Source organism: Sebastes umbrosus, chromosome 9, assembly GCF_015220745.1.
Source record: "Sebastes umbrosus isolate fSebUmb1 chromosome 9, fSebUmb1.pri, whole genome shotgun sequence".
Lineage (NCBI taxonomy): Eukaryota > Metazoa > Chordata > Actinopteri > Perciformes > Sebastidae > Sebastes > Sebastes umbrosus.
In genome coordinates, this window is record NC_051277.1 from 14,305,066 (window position 1) to 14,327,836 (window position 22,771).

Here is a 22,771-nt window from a genome sequence, read left to right on the forward strand (position 1 = left end):
TAAATGTATATGTATAAGTGTAGATATGGAAATGTATGTGTATATGTACGCCGGTATCCATGGTATATGTAAATTAATCTAATGTACAAACTTGAATACAGCATCCAACCTAGTTGTTATATTTCCCCCCTTTTTCTATTTATTTTCATCTAATTTTTATTTGTCTTTATTTTATTTCTTTATAATTTCTAATGCTGATGTTGTTTTCTTTTGTGTACATCTTGTGTTCGTTTCTAAGCTCATTACCTTAAAGTTTGTTTATAAACTTTTGTAAGTATGAACTGTAAATTGAATATATGAAAACAATCTAAAAAAAAAAGAAAAATAGAGTATAAAAAAAATAAACTTTTAATTCCATTTTACCTTTATAACCTTCTTCTTTTTTTCATTTGTGTTTCTATCGGATTGAATTCATTTATTTGTATAAATGTAATTGTTTATGAAATTAACTCTGCTTATCTAATGGTGCAGTAATATTGTTATAGGGATGGGGGGGATATAATTTCATTTCAAGCTCATTAAATTCATAGAGAACAGTTGTTCAAATGAAGAGATGAGGAGTTTTGTTGTTAAACAACATTTTTTGAACTGAGCCATGTTGGTTTTTAAAAAAGCTGACTTTCTCAGAAAGAAACGGATCACTTTATTATTATTGATATGTTCTGTGATGTTCTGTTTTAGTATATTTGTTTTACTCTATCTGCTTTCCTTTGTTTGATGTTCTTTTTTAACAGTTACCATATCTTTTACTTTATTTATCTGCTTTTATTGTCTTGTGAAGCACTTTGTAACATCTGTTTTGAGAAGTGCTATATAAATACATTTATTATTATTATTAATTTGTTTTATACAATTATTTCTGTGATTTATTGGATTTTGTACAGAATACCAATAAAAAGACTGAGTTAAAAAAAAAAAAAAAAAAAAAAAAGTTGACAGTGGAGTCTGTATTTCTGCTCATCTCTCCACCTCATGGCTCATTTCCATGTCGGTGTCTCCTGATTGGCCAACAAAGCTGCCGTGCAGACTCAAACATTGTTCTGATTGGCTTGTGCCAACCTGCGTGTGTGTTTGCGTGTAGCTCTCTTTATCAATCCAACACACTCATGTAGGATCTGCTATTCTTTCTCAGAAACGGATCTGTCAGCTACATTGTCAATAAAAGCTCAGTTGTTTTCCTCCTCGCCTGTTAGTGAGAATATAAAGTTTTGATTTGCTTGGCTGGATGAGAGACGCTCAGCTGGAGTTTGGAAGAGTTGAAGATGCAGCAGACCTCTAAGAGCTTTCGGTTGGATGATTTCCTCGCAGGATGGATTGGTGGTGAGTGAAGTTATTGCCAGCCTTTTATTCTATTCATTGAGAGGCTCTCTTGTGTGCAGCCCAGTGTCCACTGGGTCAGTGTGGGGGGATGGTGGGTTCATGCAATGACTTCTATTAGCTGCATATTTTGTTTGGATTAAATATCATCGGTTTAGAAACAAGCACAAGGTGCTATTTTCCTTCAAGAAATTGTTTTTTGCAGGAAAACTTCTTCATGTATCCACATCTAATGTAAACAATGGAGAGAAAACACCTCCATCCTCTTTCTCCTTCTCCTTCCACACTGATAAATAAACACTCTCACCTCCAGTGTTTTACCCCTGGACTAAGATAAAGGGTCTAAATGCGTTATCACTTCCACAAATGCGTCCAGAGAGACTGTCTCTGCAGGACTGATTACGTTCAAGTTTTAATTCTAGTTAGAGACGCCTTTTTTTAAGTGGAATACATGCAGTGACATGCCTAAACCGCTGGGGGCGCTGCTGCTGCAGATTTAACTCCACAAAAAACAACAAAGTAGGCCTCTGATGCTGAGACCATGTTTTGTTTATTCACACAAGGTGGTCCTAACACAGCTGCAGCTCTTCCAAGTGTATTTTTTTAATACAAAATCAATAAAACATGAGTAGAAAGAAGCAGTGAGTCAGAGAAATCTGGTTTCATGTGTTGCATACAGATCAAATGAAAGAGAGGGTCAGTTAATAAAACAAAAAGTCAGATTTAAGATCTATGCAAACCAGAAGTAAAAATAACTAATAGAAATTTAAAAGTGGTTTTAATATTCAAGAAAGAAGCTGATGATCGGCAATGAATGTTTATTTAAATTTAAGAGCAAAAATTATGTTACTATGTTACTGATACTATATGATAACTAACACATTTAAGAAAAATAAATAGACAAATAGAAAGAAAAACTCACAGACAAAATCCATGAATGTTAGCTGAGAGAAGCTCTGATCTGGTCCAAAATAAACACAAATGCAAAATTCAAGAAAAGTGACAGTTTATTTTCAATGTATTTTTGGCATTATGTATATTTTGGATATTTATTTAATATTATATATTTATACTTTTTCCTACGTCGTCCTGTAACTGATACACAACAGTTTCCCTCTGGGTAAATAAAGTTCTTTCTTATCTTATCTTATCAATGTTGAATAGAAAGAAGCAGCAATTCAAAAAATCTGGTTTCAAGTCAAATGAAAGAAAGGAAGTTAAAAGTTTAAGCTGTGAAAATAAAACAAAAAAAAAGTCAAATTTACAATCCATGTAAACCAAAACTAAAAAAAATACAGAAAGTGGTCCGAATATTCAAGTTGTTGAAAGAAAGAAGCAAATGATGACCTATGATGCATGGTGCTAATTTTAAGCACACACATTCTGTTATCAGTCCTATAAAATAATGCACCACAATTAAACAAATCTTGTCCAAAATGAACACAAACTTTCCTACGCTGTCCTGCAACTGGTGCACAACAACAGTTTCCCTCTGGATGAATAAAGTTCTAAGTCATATTATCTTAGACGCTGTGCTGCAACAGCTTTTGACTGTACACTGATAGATTTTGTACTTTTTTCATAGAAAAAAACAAACAAAACTCTGCCCTTTTGTATGTAGTTGGGATGGTTTCAAGTCAAGTGAAAGAAAGGAAGTTAAAAGTTCAGGTGCAAAATTCAAGAAAACTGACAATTTCACAATATATTTGGCATTATATACAGTATATTTTGGATTTGCACTGTGTTGTGTGTAGTTGGGGTGGCAACAAAAGGTGAAAGCAACAAACAAACAGTTCATTTAAATGCATTAATTGTCTTTCAGTGAATGAAATAAGAGTCATAGTTGAGTTGAAGCATCTTGTATTCTGTGGTTGACCCTTAAGGACCCTGTAAAGGACCCTGGTCTGGGCTCTCACATTACAGAATATTAGGAAGTCTTTAGAAACCTAAAGGAACCTCATTTACAGGCACTATTTGAAATGTCTTAAAACAATGTACTGAATCTGTTAAGTTAACAAACTTGGATGGCTCATGCAAAGCAAAGTTGTATTGTTGCATTTGAAAATGCTTTCCTGCATGAAACAGTCGTGTGTCCTGCAGGTGTGGAGAGCTGTGGCAGCAGATGAGAGATGAAATTCCTTTTTTCTTCAGTTTGTGCTTCAGTAACTTTACCTGAAATACAGAACTGAAGTCCAGTCGAGACACAGCAGACCTGGTAGTGCTGGTTGTTAACTGAGTTTCTAGATTAGATACTGTAGGCCGTGTGTAGTGGAGTGTGCTGTTTGTGCTTGCTTGTTATTTGGAGGTGGTGAGGAACACACACAATGCACAGAGAGCAGTTAGGACATGGACACATAATAAGGGCACAATGGTTTATTTCTGCCACAGGGGCCCCATTATGGCTGCCCAGTTTGACCAGTCGCTTTCTGCATCACCTCCTAAAGAACTCAAAGCTTATTGAAATATGTTTCAGTACATCTCTCTCTCTCTTTCTCTCTCTTTCTGTCTCAGTATAAGATATGAAGTGGTTTAATCTGATGAAATCAAACTATAGTTTTTTGGGTGAATGACATTCAACTTCAGTATGTTGCTTTTTTATCTATGGAAGGAATCAAAATGTCAGAAAGAAATCAGAAAAGTTTCCTCATTCAACATTTGTACTTGAGTTTGACTTTACAGCAAAGATAATCTTTTCCTCCTCACCACTTACCACTGAGACATTAATCTCTTTTGTTTTCTTCCGCTGGTATTTTGTGTACTCATTTCATGTCTGTTTTTCTTTGTGTTTTGGCTGCAGGAGCTTCCAGCGTGGTCGTGGGCCATCCGCTGGACACAGTGAAGGTATCAAAGACTCACGCCACATCATTCCTAAACTCTTAACAACTGTCTTGTCTTAATTATAGCTTTTATATAAGAGAACAGAAAGCTGCAGTTGATCAAGATGTTGATTTTTATTTGTACTTCGTGGCACATTCTGGTTAATTGTTGCAATGCAAGAGCAGTTTATCGTTGCACAAGACCTAATTTGCCACGTTGAATACATTATTTCACCATTTAGTCACGCTGAGAAGAACTTAGAAAAGTTTCCACTGAGAAGTTTTGTATTTTTTGATACAACAAAAGGGGACAAATCCACACTGAAGCAGGCTGGTACGTGGCATGTCTCCAGTTAGGTGCTGAACAATCATCCACAATCACCAACACAATCATCACAATCATCAGCATAGATGCAATCATCTAGATCTATATAATGTGTACAACGCAGAGAGGTTTAATGTATTGGGATGTGTGTAGCCTACATATTACACCCTACAAACAGATTGCAGAGCCAGTATAAGCGTTAGTGACAAAATCAGTTTGATTGTATTGTTTTCTATTGGAAAACGTGCCGTTATGAGCTGAACTTTTGTCAGACGCTGTTTCTATTTATTCCTGCCGCTCACGGTGAAAGCACCGCAACGGGCGATGAATGGCTGATTGGTTTCGATGAAATGAGGAATTATCTATACGTTGTCTCCTCATTTCACTACAAACACCTAAATAAGGTGACAGCTGGTTGGAGGGAGATCACCAGGAGATCACCTGAAAGTTTACTGAGGCTACTGTTGGCTGTATTGTACGTCATTTTCAGTAAATATCGCAGTATAAAACCTGTGTTTTCTGTTTAAGAAACACTTTCTGCTGCTGCAACAACCAAATCCCCCCACTTGGAATCAATAAAGGTGTATCTTATCTTATTGGTTAATGCAAGTTAAAAGAGGTGTTCACATTTTACTGTCCAATACAAGAGTAGATATTTATCTTAGAAGTTTGGATTTAAAAACCCAGAATCCTGTTTCAGTCTTTTGAGAGAGAGAGAGCGTTGAAAGTAAACTAAAATCTATAAGAAAATGCTTCCTGTCCGGCTGATGCTAATGGAGCAGAGGCTAGCTAAACAAGGGGACGAGACTTTGGCTTTCTGTTCTATTCTATTTGATTGTATTTTGTTATGAAACTAATTGGTGTCTCTCTCATCCAGACGCGGCTCCAGGCGGGGAAAGGCTACAAGAGCACTCTACACTGCATCCTCACTATCTACAGGAAGGAAACGGTAAACCTTCAAACTCCTTAAACCTGTCTGTGTTGTTGTGAATGCAGTACCAATCATTATGAGATGAATGTTTTGGACATTGATATTCGATAGTAAAATCATTATATTTTGGGGCATTTTCATCTTCATTTGACAGTGAAGAAGCAGACAGGAAACAAGGGGAGATGGAGGGGGGGCAGGGCTAGACTGGGACAAAAAAATCGACCCAGACATTTTGACCAGTCTACCAACCATGCCACTCCAGCCAAAACACTAAAGCCGTGTGATGTGTAAGACAGAATCAAGAAAGATTATGAAAGAGTAAACATGTTAAATACCTTTAACATGTGGTGTTGCAAAATTGTCTACTCCACTGTCATGAACAGGACTCTCCAAAGTATCTGGAGTAGCCATCCAGTGGGAAAAAGTAGTCAGCGAGGGGGGTCTGGGTTCCTCTGGCACATTCTAACGTCACTATCCCATCATATACTGTACACCGATCTTAATTATTGCATATTGTAATGAGTTTTCCTGCCTGATTATAAACATGTTGAGGTTTATTGTAAAGGAGAATTGGCCTTCTAGTGTGTTTTAGCCCTCACAGTCTATAAAGAGCTATTCATATTTAAAACCACGCCTACTCCTGACTAATCACAACTGATTAGACCTTATTTATATTTTTTTGATTCATTTATTGACACCTTCACTAAGGTTTATCAAGACATGCCACAATGTTACGGTTAATATAAATAAAGATAATTCATTAATTTGTTCATTCATTAAGCCCTTAAACGTCCGTGTGGCGTATATGGAAAATGCAGTGCTTTCACTGGACTTTTTTAAATACTTAATGCGCGATCGCCAAGTTGCTGCCACCGATGTTTTCTGGTTCCAATTCTTAATGTGTTTTGTCATAAGTTATTTTGCTAATATTTGCCAAACACACATTCATATAGAGCATATGGAGGCGGGACTGATGCAAACAGATAGGCACGTTTCTCTACCATCATTACATTTATAATACTTCTCAAAATATTGCTGATGTTACATCTATAGCCCCTTTCACACATGCACCTCGTTACATAAATGGAATCGCAATTTTACATGTTTTATGTGAAATTCACGACAATCTTGCGCTACTATGTTTTGTAATTCTCCTTCGTTTTGCCTCAGTAACTTGTGTTCCTGTGTGTTTGCACACAATAAACTATGTGTTTTCCACCATTTTTCAATCCTACATTATATTTAACTCAATTTAACATTGTAATTGTTGGTTGCGTATATTTATTCAACATTTGATTCAGCTTAAATCTATTTTAGTTCTTGTTCTGTTGCTTTAGTGACCCAGTTTCCCCCACAGGAATGCTTAAAGCTTCATTTCTATCTTGCGTTAAGTGCCAGCTCGTGAGGTCATTTGTTGAATCATAAAACGATAACGGATAGTAGATCACCACAGCCTGATCATTTGTGTAATCTGAATCATTACAGCAACGCATTCCCAGTGAAACAGAGAATGACTGACTCATGTCGAGTTGTGCAATATGTCAACCTGCAATTGAAGAAAAGTTTCCACAACCTCTGTTTCATACAAGGTTGGCAGTGTGGTATGCATAATTGCGGTTGGCACAGAGGATGTAGAAACTTTTGTTGACGCAGGCACCAAACAAGTGTTGCTCCCTGTAAGGAACCACCGGTCTGTTTTTCTCCATAGTCAGATGATTTATTCTGCAGCGGTCAGCTGTGTTTTGATTTCAACATGTGTCTCCCAGACTCCGGCTTTCCCCCCGCTGAGAGTGAAGACTTTCCACAAAGAAAATACTCAAAATATTTGGCATTAACTTCCCCCCCATTTTTCATTTTGTGCGGTGTTAGCACAGTCCAGTATAATCTGAGTATACTTACAGTTTCTGGGTTTTACTTTCTTTTTCTTGGGATCACTAATCACTTCCAGTAACCACTCTCCTTCCTGTCTGGTTCTCAGGTCAGTGGGTTTTTTAAGGGCATGTCGTTCCCGCTGGCGAGCATCACGGTCTACAACTCACTGGTGTTTGGCTTCTTCAGCAACACACAGAGACTCATAAGCAAGTATCGCTATGGCGACGGGCGGCATCCCTGCGGCATGGTGGACCTGACTGTGGCCAGCATGCTGACTGGTCTGATGTCGGTGGGCCTGGGAGCCCCGGTGGATCTGGTCAAGATCAGACTGCAAATGCAGATGCAGATGGTTCTAGCAGGTAAATCAGTGTTTTCTCTTTTGGCTTATGGATTTTAGTTTCTCCCCCTCGGGCAGCAGAAGGAAGAACTTATTACTTTCCTAAGAATGTATTCCAAAGCTGAAAACAATATAAGTCTGGTGTTGTTTTTGTTTTTCTCTGGTTTTCTGGCACATGATCAACATAATTGCAGATAAACAACAATCTTGTCAACATGTCAACGCCTATCCAGACCCAGCTGGTTCCAGCCTGCTGCAAATGGTTTTAATTTGTCCACTTTTTTTCTCAAAAACATGAAAAAAAATAAGAGATCTAAGAAGAAAATATATGACAAATCTAACTAACTTGTTTGGATGAACGGTTGTTGAGAAAGTTGCAAGCAGACGAGGGAACCAGGACGATGTTATCTTCCTGGTTGGCCTACACAAATACGTCATCCCTGCAGCACTCTATAGCTGTGTCCCGTGAGAAGACACAGACTAGAAGGTTCATGTCCTGTCATCTTCAGTAAGCTAACCACAGTGTCCGTCAAACTGTCAGTCTTTGTGAAGCAATTCATGGTTGTCAAATAGCCGAGTGTCATAATGACTCTGAGAGGAGACTTAACAAATATCACGATCCCAGTTAGTCACTGGGTGTGAAAAAATAATATCCCCGTAGCATCAAACAACCTGCTGTCTCAGAAAGCAGCTGTTAAAGGTCAGCGGTATCCTCCTGCTGTGGTCAGCTGTGATTCATGGCAGTACAACAGACTCCCAACTATTGTTCACCACTGGCAAAAGTATCAAAACATCCATAGAAGAGTATCAAACGACAACTCCTGCAGCGTCCGTCTGTTTGCTCACTATGTTCAAAACACTCGTACGTTCACCAAAGAATGGCAAAATATGGCAAAATCCACTGCGTCCATTTAGAGCTGCAGCTATTGATTAGTTACCTGATATGGATACATAGTATTGTGTTTAAAAACAAAAGTAAATATGAGAAACTAGAACAGGCTACAGCCAAAAAAATATTTATTACTTTTCTGAAAACTTGCAATTGAAACTTTTAGAATAGCTTAAAGGGATAGTTTGGGTGTTTCCCAGTGTGGTTATGAGATACCTACAGTAGATGACAGTTTGAACTTTACACCAACAAGAAGTTCAGGCTGGTTTTGGTGAGGTTGTGAAAACAAAACTATGCACAAAAAAAGAAAAATAAAGTTGTTTTTAAACAGAAGCATCTCCTACAGACAAACCAACTATAGTGCATTATCAATGGAGACAATCAAATAACAATTCCATGCAAAAACAACAAAACATATTTATAATCATTATTATATTCGTCCTAACAAAGACATAGTAACAATCTAGATTGTTTAGGTTACTTAAACAAGACTATATCCCCCCCCCCAATCTACTCGACATGGTACAGTCTGACTCCCCTCCACTATAAAAGCCATTGGAAGCTCTCACTTCCTGTTTGGCAGTTTGAACCTCACCTGTGACCTGCAGGTAAGATGGAAGGAGGTTCATGCAACAAACATTTTGTCGATCGAAGTTACATAAAACCAATAAATGGATTTGAATGAAATGTATTAATAAATTAATTGAGTAGTTATTAACTTAACACTGTGAATGATGACAGTGTGCACACTGAAATGACCAGAAATGGCTTATGTTACCATGCTATACCAACACTATGCTATGCAACGTGCTCTTATAGAGGCACTAAAATAAGTTGAAGTGATTATGGGTGGGATTAATGTGGTGGTTAAATTGGAAATACTGAAAGGAGTTCCATTGGTATTGGAGCTTGAGGCACTACTGGCAGCTGAAACGGAAGTACTAAAACTTGTTAAAGTGGTTGGTGAAGTTGAAGAGGTGACGTTTTGGTCAAAGTTCAAATGCTGAATGGAGTTGAGATGTAACTGTGAGTGAATTGTTTGTTGAAATTTGATTGACAAAAGAGAAGTATTTTTCCTCCACTTTCAACTTGCGAAGTGATTAATATTCGTACATTCGTCCACTGTATTAAAGTTTAACGGGTGACACCAAAGAAACAGGAATCCAGGATTATTTTATTCAAATGATGTGCAACAATTATTCTGCAGGAATGGTTAAGTAAGGTCAAACACCTTTCAACCCTACAGTGGAAGTGGTATTTTATTGATACTCGATGGTTATATTGTGGGTGTTGCATTGTTGTCTGGGCTGTATCTTTTAGTTTAACCGTAAACCAATAAAAACGAGGTCAGAGCAGATTAATACTTGAAAGACAAGATGCCACGTTAATTGTTCTATAGCTTTTAATTTGTTTATGGTGTCTGCCAAGCTCACACGCTCCACACCTGACCTCACATGATGACCCATGTTTGTTTCATTGACTTGCTCAAACACACTTTGGCTTCGTCTTTTAATAGATCCGGACTCTTTTACGATGGTGCAAAGTGCCAGAAAGCATCAGTTTGAAAGTCATTTCAGCATACTCGTCTGTGATTAATGTATCTGAATTGTTCTGATTTGATCAACCCGATACTTAGTGCATGATCGTGCACAGAGCAATAATAATGCTTTATCTCAACAATAAAAAAAAGTTAGTCATTTTAACTGCCGGAAATGTTGCATTTATACTGGCAGGGTTGGTGGATCCACTCCACTGCACTCCCGGTGAACAGTAGGTCAATGGGTACAGCAAGGTCCATAAGAGTCAGACGTGAACCCAATCCTTTAGGCAATCTCTTTGCAAACTCACCCATTGGTTTCATCAAGTTTTTCTTTCGCAGTGTGGAGTAAGAAATACCCAAGTACAAAATGTCTCTGCTAAAATCAACACAGACACCTTAAGAGCTGTAAAAAAATATCATTTATGTATGCTTTTTAAGAGTTTGATGACAAAATGTTGAAAAAACAAAAGCAAAAATGAGTCGGTAACTCAAAATCAAAGCAGTTATTTCAAGAGCTGCTGGTTTCCACTGATTCTTAACAATCATACGGGCAACAATGCATCACAGAAGACGCAACAAACTTCTTGTTTGTACAACAATAGTAGCAGGAAATAAAGTATAACGCTCACCAACCACCTTCTAATCGCATTTATTTCCTTTTCCACAGAGAACTTGCACCTTGCCGGCAACGTATCTAATGGCACCAACATTCCTATGCGCTCCATCGCCATCCCCAGCCAGAGACTCTACCGAGGCCCCATCCACTGCATCAGCAGCATCCTGCAGAGCGAGGGCGTGCAGGGCCTGTACAGGGGGGCCGGCGCCATGATCCTGAGGGACGTTCCTGGATACACGCTCTACTTCATCCCGTACACCATCTTCTGCAACCTGCTGAAGCCAGACGCCACGTCAAGCATTCACCCTGCTTCCATCTGGCTGGCTGGAGGACTAGCAGGTAAATGTCACAGACAATGTCCAGCTTTTTAGTATTTCTATAGCAATGCATATTAGGATATTAGCTGTAGTAATTAGTATGGTTCAGTTTGCCTGATGTTGCAGATGTTTAATTGAGGCTAGTAGCCACAGACTGGGGGGGTCAAAGGCATGAAGAACAGACTGGTGAAGCTAAACGTTCAGGATCAGTAACATTTGTGGAGTCATTGGTTACCTAAACTTAAATCTCATTATATTAAATGACAGGTCATGGGACAGGAAGTCGCATACAAACCACACTAGTTCCTAAATGGCTGAAAATGTTCTGCTTTCTTTGGGTTGGAACCGAAGCCAGTTGCGTTATTAGCTGGAGTTTTGGCTTTCACCGCATCTGGAAAACACCTACTGCGGCATGTTTGAAAATTTCCACAGAGGGGTGTGTGTAAGTCAGTGTTGATTTGGTGGAATGGCATACTGTATCTTTCTATTCTATCCTCTAGAACAGTGCAAGTAAACATTAATGCATAGTCAGAGTCAGTATGTCAGTATGTGAAAGCAGCACAGCTGCAGATTCCCCCAGACCATTTATCAACTGAAGCCAACAGTGTGCTCCAAACTAAATCCAATTTGGCACACTCCCAAGGTGCTTCTCAGTGAACACCAGAATACTCTCTAGGTCAGTCTGTTTAATGGCAGCTTGGGATTACTGCTGCAACTAACAAGTATTTTCATTCTCATTTAGTCTGCCACATATTATTTGATTAATCTATAAATGTTTTAGTTTATAAAATGTCAAACAAATACTGAAAAGATGCAAATTTTCAGAATAAAAGCCTAAAGCGACATCTTTAATAGCTTGTGTTGTCCAACCAATAGTCACATGATTTGTAAGTTTTTAAGATAAAGAAGTGAACATAGATCTATGGAAGCATGACTAATATTGACAATATACAATATTTGTCATTGTTTTGTGTTGGTAATTGATTTCCAATAATCAATATATCACATTTGCATAAAGCAGCATATTTACCCTCTCCCATGTTGATAAGAGTATTAAATACTTGACAAATCTCCCTTTAAGGTACATTTTGAACAAATAAAAAAATGTGAGATTAATTTGCGATTAATCGCGATTGACATTTTCGATTGCTTTCATTGAGATATTGAGTTTAAATAGTGACTTACTTTGCTGTTGTAAACATTACTGTTGCTGCTCTAGAAATAACTTTTAGTTATATTTAAAATATAAATAAATTCTAATCCTGTTCTGAATTTATTCTTTTTTTAAATCATATCTTAAAAAGCAATTATTTAGTGATGAAAAAGAACCGATAAGGAGTATCGATAAAGAACCGAACTGATAAGAGTATCGATAAAAGTAGTAGCATCGATAAAATCGTAACGATACCCATCTCTACTCATGTTATGAATACAGTAGGTTATGATGATATTTTGTTATCACCAATCATTCCGGACCTCTGACCTTGAATAAAACTCAGATGCGGACCTTTGAGTGATACGTTTGAGAAGCCCTGGTTTAGATGATGTGATGTGATGTAGGGCTGCAACTACTGATTATTTTCTTGATTTATTGTTTCGTTTATAAAATGTCAGAAAATTGTGAAAAATGCTCGTTATAATTTGCCACAACCCGAGATGGCGTCTTTAAATGACTTGTTTTGTCCCATCAGCCCCAAACTTTGAACATCTGGCACAGGAATTCATCATTTTAAATTACAGCCCAGGTTGGCCTTGATCTGGTCAGACAGCAGCGTGGGTGTTTTTCTGTTTGTGTAGATTATTGACGTCTGTGTGCTGTTGAAATATGTCCGATGTTATGTCCGATCCATAAAGTTGTGACCTCATCTTACCGTTGTTAGGTAGTTTGTAGGTTGATAAAATGGTCACCTGATTTCAGTCAGAGCTCATGAAGTATTCGTCTTCTAACATGTGAAAACATTATAACTCGAGCTACAAAACTCAGAATCCTCATTGGGTTTGTGAACTTCCAGCCAACCACACGGTTCAGCCCCAGTGAACATGAGCTGTGTGTGCCGTGGATAAACAGTGTAGGGCCTCCGAGGTCCTGACAGACTTGCTTTCAGATGCAACCTATGAACACGTGACGGAGTCAAACGTGCTGGAGAGAAAAAACTGAAATCAGCTGTGTGTCATAAATCAGCGGGGTCTGGATGTTTAACCTACTTTCAGGCCTGCCTGTGAATCAACAGTTTATGTATAACTGGACCATGCAACTCAGCAAATATCCTAAACTAAAGACGGCAGCTGAGCACTTCTACTTTGTAACTGAAGCGTGTAAACTGGTGTTTTAAAGCAGGACAGGACTACTGATTAACAGATTCTATATGTAAAGGAAGTTGTTGTCAGAGCAGCTTATTCAGTTTGGCAGCTTGGGAGTAGGGCTACAAATTTCATTATCAATTAATCTGCTGAATATTTTCTCTATTAATTAAGTAATTGAGCCAGCCCTGGATGGGTTTAGATCAGATCATTCCTAAATACTGGGTTATGACCCACCTGTGGGGTCGCAGGAGATTTTATTAGGGTCGCCAAAGACGTTTGCAGAATTTCCTCCATAGTCTTTTCTATCTGCAGTACACCTTTGAGCCACGAGGGAGCCTGAATGTTCGTATTGTTCTGATAATTGTAGCCTACTGCTAACTTTGAATCTAATATGAAAGTGTAGCGTACGTTCTGTTTGTTTTATTGATGAGAGGAAAAAATGTGAGAGCCTGTTAACTCTAAATGCCTTTATTTGGTCTCATTTATAAATCATTTAAAGCTTCGGTAGGCAGAACGTTTTTGGCATCATTAGGAAAAAAATCATAATAACCTTCCAGCATATTGTAATTCAAGTGTTCTGAGAGAAAACTAGACTTCTGCTCCTCATCATGGCTCTGTTTTCAGGCTTTAAAACATCTACGGGAGACTTTGGCCAATCACAGGTCATTTCTGAGAGAGAGCGTTCCTATTGGCTGTGCTCCGACTGGTGGGCGATGCTTTGGTATTTCCTCAACAGATCTCAACATGTCTGCCGGGTCAAATTGTAACCCCGTCAGTGTTTGTGCCTCCCTTCACATGTTGACAGCAGTAGCTAAAGATCGTTCTTCTCTTCTCCTTCAGGGTCCATTTCCTGGGTCACGGCCACGCCAGCCGATGTGGTGAAGAGTCGAATGCAGGCCGACGCTCAGCTGCAGAGGAAGTACAGGGGGATCTTACACTGCATCATCCACAGCTACAAGACAGAGGGCGCTCAGGTGAGCTGGGACTTCATTGAGTTTGGTTTACAGCAGAAACATAATGCGGTCCTAAAAATATTTATTACAAACAGTGATTCTGTCAAGAAGTTTTAATTCTTAGAAGTTACGAGCTACTGCTAATAGAGCATTAAATCATGTTAAAGATCAAAGTTTTAGTCTCGAGTGAAGAAAAGTTACAGCAGCAAAAAGCCTCAATAACGAAGCAAGTTTTGTAAAAGTAAAAGAAAAAGAAATAAAACAAAAGTGAATTCTAAAAAAGCTCCCGGATAAAATTTAACACCATCTCGGTATCACCTCTAGTATATCTGCCGGTCTCTAAAATGTCAGGAATTTTTAAATTAGACATAATATAACCTCCCAAAAGTGCTGTAATGTCTTAAAGACACTGATTATTCTCTACATTTTATATCCAGTCAGAGGTAGTGTTTTATAGCGGGAGGAAATAAAACATTGATCTTGCAGGAAAAAGGAGCAGAGGTGGTATTTCACAACGAAAAGGCCATATTTAACGAGCGTGACTATTCTTTCTTTTTTATACTGCTCACTGAAAGTGTCAGATGCTTAATTAGCTTGTTTAGCTGGAAAGATTCTGCGGGCTAGATTTTATTTGTAATTGTTAAATTGGCAGTAAATCCTACCGCAGATTACAATTAAAGATTCTATAAACTATATTAACTGCCTCTTACCTCAGATAACCTCCGTTTCATTTCAGTACACTATTACCCAGCCTGCCCTTGCTGCTGTCAATGAAACAGGTGGTTTAATCATTTGGAGGTGAAACTCTAGGAAATGTTGTAACCCCGATGAGTCCAGCCGAGTTCTCAGAACCTGAATGCCCTGAAGTTTACAGGATCACGTGATTCTGTTAGTGAATGAAAACTCAGCATCCAGACGAGCCTCTTTTAGTTAAGATCATGTGACAACATCAGCAGCCACCAAGGTCATCACAGCTACATGTGCAGTCTGAAAAACAAACTTGATATGTATGTATGATATAACAAACTATGCTATGACATTTTCAACATACTATATTATCACTTTTTTATGACATACTATAGGGAGGGAGTCAAAAAACATAGGTTATAATAAAATACAGACAAAATAAACACAGTTTTGATGGATCAGCAGCTTTTAAGTAATGTATGGAAGTAACAGTAGATTTGTTGCTTTAGTGGGGGTGACATCAGGTGAACAGTTGCAACGTGGCCACCTTCTTTAATTAACAACATCTTCTGCGACACGCAGCGTTCAGGGGTCACAATGCTCATAATGCCAAAGGTTGCAAAATGTAAACAAACACTGTTTTCCACAAAATGGAAATTCTTCAATAATTCTGTTTTGGCAAACGCAACAGTTCTGTGATCAATAACAGAAGGTCATTGTTGTTGATGGTCACGGATCAATGAGTCAGGTTATTACAGGACAGAGAACTTCTAAAACTGTGGTCCTTGGATCTGGTGGTAATGTTTAGTGTTAAATCCTAATAATGAAAATTTAAAAAAGATACAAGTAAGCAAACAAAACCAAACCAAATCAAGACGATGAATGTGTCATAATGACGAACAAAGTAAACAAGAAGCATTGTTGAAGAGCAAAACAAGATGCAAAAAATTACAAAACTGAAGCAATCAACTAAAGTTATAAATAAGTAAAGTAAACCTCAAAATATTACTGCTATAGCTCACAGTGGGCGCCTAACTGATGTTCAAAACCTTTAAATAAAATATGAAATGTGTCTGACACATTAAATTAACAGCTCCAAATACTGCAGATCCCAATGCATGTTATCATGTATCATCAACTTTTCTACACTTGATGTGATGTAAAATAGATTGTTTCTCTAGAGAAGAGTTGTTTGGGTAACACTTCATTTTACAGGTCTGCAAATTTCATGGTAATTAGGTGATAATTAGCAAGTAACCTATTGGAAATTTCTTTGGAATTACTGCCAAATTACCCCAATATTTACCTCAAAATTTATCGAAAATTACTTTACTATAAACATTATTTAATAATTATATGCTAAAATAGCATATAATTGTTAAAATAGAGTCCTTAGGCTTGAGAAGCGGCTGTGCGCTGCTCTTCATCGGAGGTGGAAAACCAAAACTAATAGAAGACACTTCTGATCAGGCACAAATCTCACCATTGTGTGACTTATTGTCTACACAAATGTAACCTGGTAGCTAATGTAATGATTCAGGGAGATTTTTTTTAAGACATTTCAAAGAAGTTATTTGCTAATTATTATCTATTTATCAGTAGACATGGAAATGAAGCATATCAATTAACTTTGTATTCTTTTCCTGGACATGTATTGAATAAATTACCAGCTATTTGTTACTGCTTATTGGGAAATAAATGGAGCCACACTTACAAGAGGAAAATAATTATATAAAATAATAATAATAAAAGTCCAAAGTCAAGTCCCAAGTCAAGACAGCCATATAAAGTAATTTTCGATTAATTCTATAGAAATTTTAAATAGGTTACTTGCTAATTATCACCTAATTACCATGTAAGTGTTACCGTCGTTACTAGAACAGCAACAATTAGTCCATGAATTGATTGTGTCCACTGAAATAAAATTAATCAGCAACTATTTTGATAATTGATAAATCATTTAAGTGATTTTTTAAACAAAAATGCCAAACATTCGTTGACTCCAGGTGCTCGAATGTTCACCTTTTCACTGGTTGAATGCCAAAAAAAAAAATGTGTGTCACTAAAACTGTACGTCCTTGTGTGCAGGTTTTCTTCCGTGGGGCGTCGGTCAACGCCATCCGAGGCTTCCCGATGAGCGCCACCATGTTCCTGACCTACGAGCTCTCCCTTCAGTTCTTCAGGAGCTTCTAGGACGAAGGAAACACTTTGGTGGTTAAAGGAATCACACTCAGTTTTTGGTAAATTAGCAAACAGGCCCCGGTTTGTTTGAGACTAGAGATTGGTAGCAGTTTATATATCTCATTTTCAAGGGGCTCCTATAGACGAATACATATACTGCAAATACTAACACACTAAGTTTTAAATAATAAGAATCAGAACACCAAAGTCATCCATGTGTTCCTGGACAGAGCCTTGACTGCAGTACTTAAAGGGATAGTTCTGGTGTTTTGAAGTGAGGTTGTATGAGCTACTGATCCATAGTATGTGTATTACTACAGTGGATGACGGTCAGCATGCCCCCAGCTTGGAGAAAGACAGGAGCATCGGCAATACAGTGCTGTGGACGGCAGAAAAATGTATTTTGGCCACATAAAAGAAACAATATCAGTTTAACTGTACGCTATATTTAGAATATTTTCAGACGGGGGTGTGAAGTCAAAGTGAAACGTGTCTATACTGTTTTTGTCATCTGAGCCTGCTGGCTTTGGAGAAGCATAGATATGTATCACTTTCAGTTCAGTTCGCTGTTTCTAAATATAGCGTACACTTCAACGGATAACAATTTTATAAGGTGGCTAAAATACATTTTGCTGCCGTCCCCATCACCAGCACTGTATTGCTTTGCTCCTGTCTGTTTCTCCATAATGAGGGCACGCCGACGTCATCTACTGTAAATAATACACCTACCATGGATAAGTACCTCATACAACCCCCCTTCAAAACACCCAAAATGACCCATGTAACATTTATCTAGTGTGTTAAGCTACAGCAGGTTTAATGCTAAAAGTTAACAAGGAGATTTGTGATAAAAATGACTGAATTCATGTTTTTGCCAGAACTTACTAATAGTAATGTAACTGAGGCCTGTACTACGAAGCGAGTTCAACATACCCAGGGTATCTTCTCAGTATCTGTCAGCAGAGTGGCATATTTTACAAACCAAGAGCAAACTATAATATTAGACAAATACGTTAATAATTTAAGCACATAATCCAGAATAAAATCAACACAGCTGAAGCTGCCAAAAGAAATACCAATGTGTGAATGTGTAAATTAACAGACATCTAGAGCACAAGTAGATATAACTATAATTACTTTGAGTATTCTGTTAAATTAATATGATGCTTAGCCTAGATGTATTCTTATGGCGTGTAAGACAATATTTTAGCCTTATTCTATCAGCTGGCCGTTTGAAACAGACTGATATATATGAAAGTAAAGCCTGCTTACAACTTTGAATTATGATTTTATATTTATTTTTTATTTACAGCTAATCAACACATTAACTTAACAGAATACACACGTGTGATTATATTAAGATCTATTGTGCTCTACATGTGGCGTGTATGACAATTTAACCTTCTTTCAGCTGAGTCCCCAAATCCCACGGTGTAAAACAGACTTGGGAGCAAATAAAAAAGTTATAATAATATATATATATAATATATATATAATTCAAAGCGGTAAGCAGGCTTACTTTAATATATTTGTATCACCCACAGCATTAAACTGTGTTGCTTTTAGCCTGGATTATGACTTCTTTGTATAGTGTGATCCGGAGCAGGTTAGGTGTTCAGCATAAGTTCCTGACATGGCAAATGCTAAAATATTAGCATAACAAAGCTAACAGGAGACACATGGATGATTTTGGTGTCAAAGGATGAGTTGAATATTTCTAATGCCAATTTACCAAATAACTCTGTGTGTTCCTTTTAAATAGTCTGAGGGGGATTTAGGTTAAGTTGTCTGTTTGGGATCAGTCTGTCCTGAAACAGATTTTGTACTTACCATGGAACTGCAGCTTTTCCATGGTACAGACCATTATTCTTCTGTGTGACCCTGAAACAAAAAAGTACAGAGTTGAAATTGTCATTTTTAAGTTGAAAGCTCTCTAGACGTTTAGGTTGAAACCATTATTTCAACATCAAATCAGTTACTATATTTGAACATGTGGTATCGACATTCATTACAACTTTATGTACGGGCAATTGCTGTTGAAATAATGGTTATGTAACCTTTCCTTTTTAACAAAATGTAACTTAATTTGAATCTTAAATTTATTTATCAGTAAGAAGGGAGCTGTGTACGATGAAGTAGTATGAATTTTATAAAGGATGTGACATTTTCAACACAGCAGTCTAAATTTAACAGATGTTAGCTTTCAGTGTTGACTAGTTTTGTTTGCACATTATCAAAAATTCTAAATTTCACTGATTCACATGTAATTAGTGCATTGACACATTTTAATCTAATATTGAAAATGACACATCCATTTCATTCACAACATGAATTGGTGCCTTCCAATATACATGGGCTGTGTACATCCCATGTTACCATCCACCTGTACATATTATGTGTGTCTTTCTTATATTAAGAAAAGCGAGTTTTACAAGTTAATATAACTTCACATTATCATAAACCTTTGTCCTATAAAGTGCATGATTCAGATACATATGAGCTATATCAGTACAGTTACATTATAGCTGTACAAAGTCTGCAGCATAAATGCAGAATCACTAATCACAACAGTTACAACATTTACAGCTAATGATGCACAAAAGAAGTTTCACTCTAAAACGAGATCCATCCGAGACTTAAAATATCATTATTACCATGGATAACAACATTTTAAACTAGGAGTCATGGGTGTTAAGATGACATGACTGTAGACGTAAACTAACAGTCTCCTGAAAAAATGGATATTTCTCCTTTTGGAGTGAATACCTTCAAATAAAATGTCTTTGCCTGCCGAATAGCTATATTTTAAATAGTTTTATTGTCATGTATATACTTATGTAAATATGTGAGCTGCCATTCCAAATGGTGGAGAAACACAAGTGTGTTATTGTAAATAAATAAAGCTTTTAAACACACATGTTCCAGCTTCTTCTCTGAATCGGCCTGTCATGTGTCACTTGCAGCATAAAGATAATAGGTTGCTGCCAGATAAACACGTGATGATGTTTACGTGCGTTACAGGCCGGAGTTGATTGTCATGTTGAAAATGGGCCTGACGTCTGCCTGCAGGCAGCTGATAAGAGTCTGAGGCCACTGTTATAATAACTACAGTACACTGTGTTTGCTGTGTACATTAACCTGAAACCTGCCTGCAGTGTTACACAGTGTCCACTAGAGGGCAGTATTTTACAACACAAAGTCATGCAGCAGTTATTCATTACCTGCGTTCAGTTGTTTCTCTGCAGTCAAACTGGTTGTCCACTGGAGTGCAGTATCCAAGGAAGTCTGTCAAAAAATCCATAATAACAACTAAATATATAATAAAAAGTAACAATATAGTATTTAATCAAAAGTGTCATCATACTGTACACATTTTTAGACAACATACTATGACTTTTTTTGGTGAAATCTTTTGACACACTACTGACTTTTTTTCTGAAGATTTTTCGACATACTATACAATGACTCTTTTTCGACATACAATAAAATTACTTTTTCTTCGACATACTATACTGACTTTTTTTTTTACTTTTTTCGACATTCTATACTATGACTATTTTTGGTGACATTTTTTGACATACTATACTATGACTTTCTTTTATGACATTTTTCAATATACTAAACTATGACTTTCTTTTATCAACTTTTTCGACATGCTTTACTATGACTTTTTCATGAAATTTTTTGGCATACTATACTATGACTTTTTTTGTGATTTCTTTCGACATGCTATACTATGACTTTTTTTGTGACATTTTTTGACATATTAAACTATGACTTTTTCATGAATTTTTTTGGCATACTATACTATGACTATTTTTCATGACGATTTTCAGACACACTATACTATGAGATTTTTGTAGAACATTTTTCGACATACTTTGATTTTTTCAGAACATTTTTCGACATACTATACTTTGAGTTTTTTTCATGAAATGTTTGACATATTTTACTATGACTTTTTTTAATTACATTTTTCAACAAACCATACTATGACTTTATTTGGTGAAATTTTTCGACATACTACACTTTGACTTTTTTGTGATTTTTTTCGGCATATTATACTATGACTTTTTCATGAAATTTTTAGACATACTATAATATGACTTTTTCAGATTTTTTTTTCAACGTACTATACTATGACTTTCTTTTATGAACTTTTTCGACATACTATACTATGACTTTTTTAGGTGAAATTTTTCCACATACTATACTATGACTTTTTCATGACATTTTTCGACATACGATAATATGACTTTTTTTGGTGAAATTTTTCAACATACTATACTATGACTTTTTTTCTGAAATTTTTTCGATATAATATGACTTTTTTTGATGAAATTTTTCGACATACTATACTGACTTTTTTTTTTTTTTTTTTTTCGACATTTTATACTATGACTATTTTTGGTGACATTTTTTGACATACTATACTATGACTTTCTTTTGTGAAATTTTTCAATATACTAAACTATGACTTTTTCTGTGAAATTTTTCAACATACTATACCATGACTTTTTTTCAGAAATGTTTCTGACACATTATACTATGACTTTTTTTCTGAAAATGTTTCGACATACTATACTATGACTTTTTTGGAGACATTTTTCGACATACTATACCATGACTTTTTCATGAAATTTTTCAACATACTATACCATGACTTTCTTTTATCAAATTTTTCGACAAACTATACTGTGGCAGCTGCCAATTCTCTGATGCTTGCTGTTGTTTCCCTTTTCCCTGGTGTTTTTTTGGTTGAGTTGCTGAGTGATTAGAGGGTTATTCAGTTCACCTGTTGCGCAGGGTGTGGGGACTGGCTCTTAGATGATAGTTGAGAGCAGCTTGGTGCATTCCCCTCTTGGCCAATCAGGGTGTAACGACGCCCTTTCTGTAGGGCTTAAAAGAGGAGGGAAACTGCACACCCAGTGTCATTCTGATCTCTCCTTCACTCAATGCAACATGTGTTATCAGCTTTATCAGAAACTCTGGTCTGTTTTGGGCCCTTTTGGGATTCTGTGATCTTTGTGTTTTGTTTGTTGAGAGTGTTGACTCTCCTAGTTGGGGAAACAAGTTAAGTGCCAACCAATTAGGTTACCTGCACTGGGACGTTTAGGTACTATTTGTGCAACGATCTGGCTTGCCTTACAATAGCCTAACGCCTGTAGGCTGTATTTTTGTATTCTATTCATTTGTTGATTTTCAATGAAACCCTTTATACCCATTTCTTTTAGTGTATTTTATTTGGGAAAACTTTAAAGGAGGGTAAAAGGAAAAACACAAACCAATATTTCAGTTTCCTTAATTGTTTGTTAATATAGAGGCATTTGTTCATTATTGAAGAGGCATTTGTTCATTATTATTATTAAGAAGGCATTTTATTTTATATTATTATGTGGATGGGAACTGTTTTTCAGTCTTCTGACTGAACAACTAAAGTCTGGGGAACTCAGTACCGCCACAATACTATGACTTTTTTTTCATTCAATTTTTCAACATACTATACTATGACTTTTTTTCCCAATGCAAAGGTCAGACACCCCATGTCTTGACAACTCATGTGAAGGACAAACACAACTACAAGTCCAGTATAGTAGAACAACATTGTTCCTGCACAGCAAGCAGGGTCAATATATCGTTTTTAAGCTAAGCTATGACTCCCTATAGCTTTCATTATCTAATATAA

At 36.8% G+C, this 22,771-nt stretch overlaps 1 protein-coding gene across 1 annotated transcript; it reads left to right on the forward strand.

Moving 5' to 3' along the window:
- The first annotated feature begins 918 nt into the window (after positions 1–918).
- On the forward strand, positions 919–17,688 carry slc25a48 (solute carrier family 25 member 48). Its single transcript, XM_037781260.1, has 7 exons — positions 919–1,320; positions 4,115–4,158; positions 5,336–5,407; positions 7,368–7,620; positions 10,695–10,982; positions 14,105–14,238; positions 16,993–17,688. Exons 1-7 carry the CDS (start codon positions 1,263–1,265, stop codon positions 17,095–17,097), a joined length of 954 nt encoding a protein of 317 aa, XP_037637188.1. The 5' UTR covers positions 919–1,262; the 3' UTR covers positions 17,098–17,688.
- The last annotated feature ends 5,083 nt before the right edge of the window (positions 17,689–22,771 follow it).

What these genes read in the sequence shown, in the direction of transcription:
- slc25a48 (XM_037781260.1), top strand. Translation starts at nt 1,263, where the DNA reads ATGCAGCAGACCTCTAAGAGCTTTCGGTTGGATGATTTCCTCGCAGGA. An exon ending in CCTCGCAGGATGGATTGGTG is followed by an intron (nt 1,321 to 4,114) that starts GTGAGTGAAGTT and finishes TTTTGGCTGCAG; the next exon opens with GAGCTTCCAGCGTGGTCGTG. An exon ending in ACAAGACAGAGGGCGCTCAG is followed by an intron (nt 14,239 to 16,992) that starts GTGAGCTGGGAC and finishes CCTTGTGTGCAG; the next exon opens with GTTTTCTTCCGTGGGGCGTC.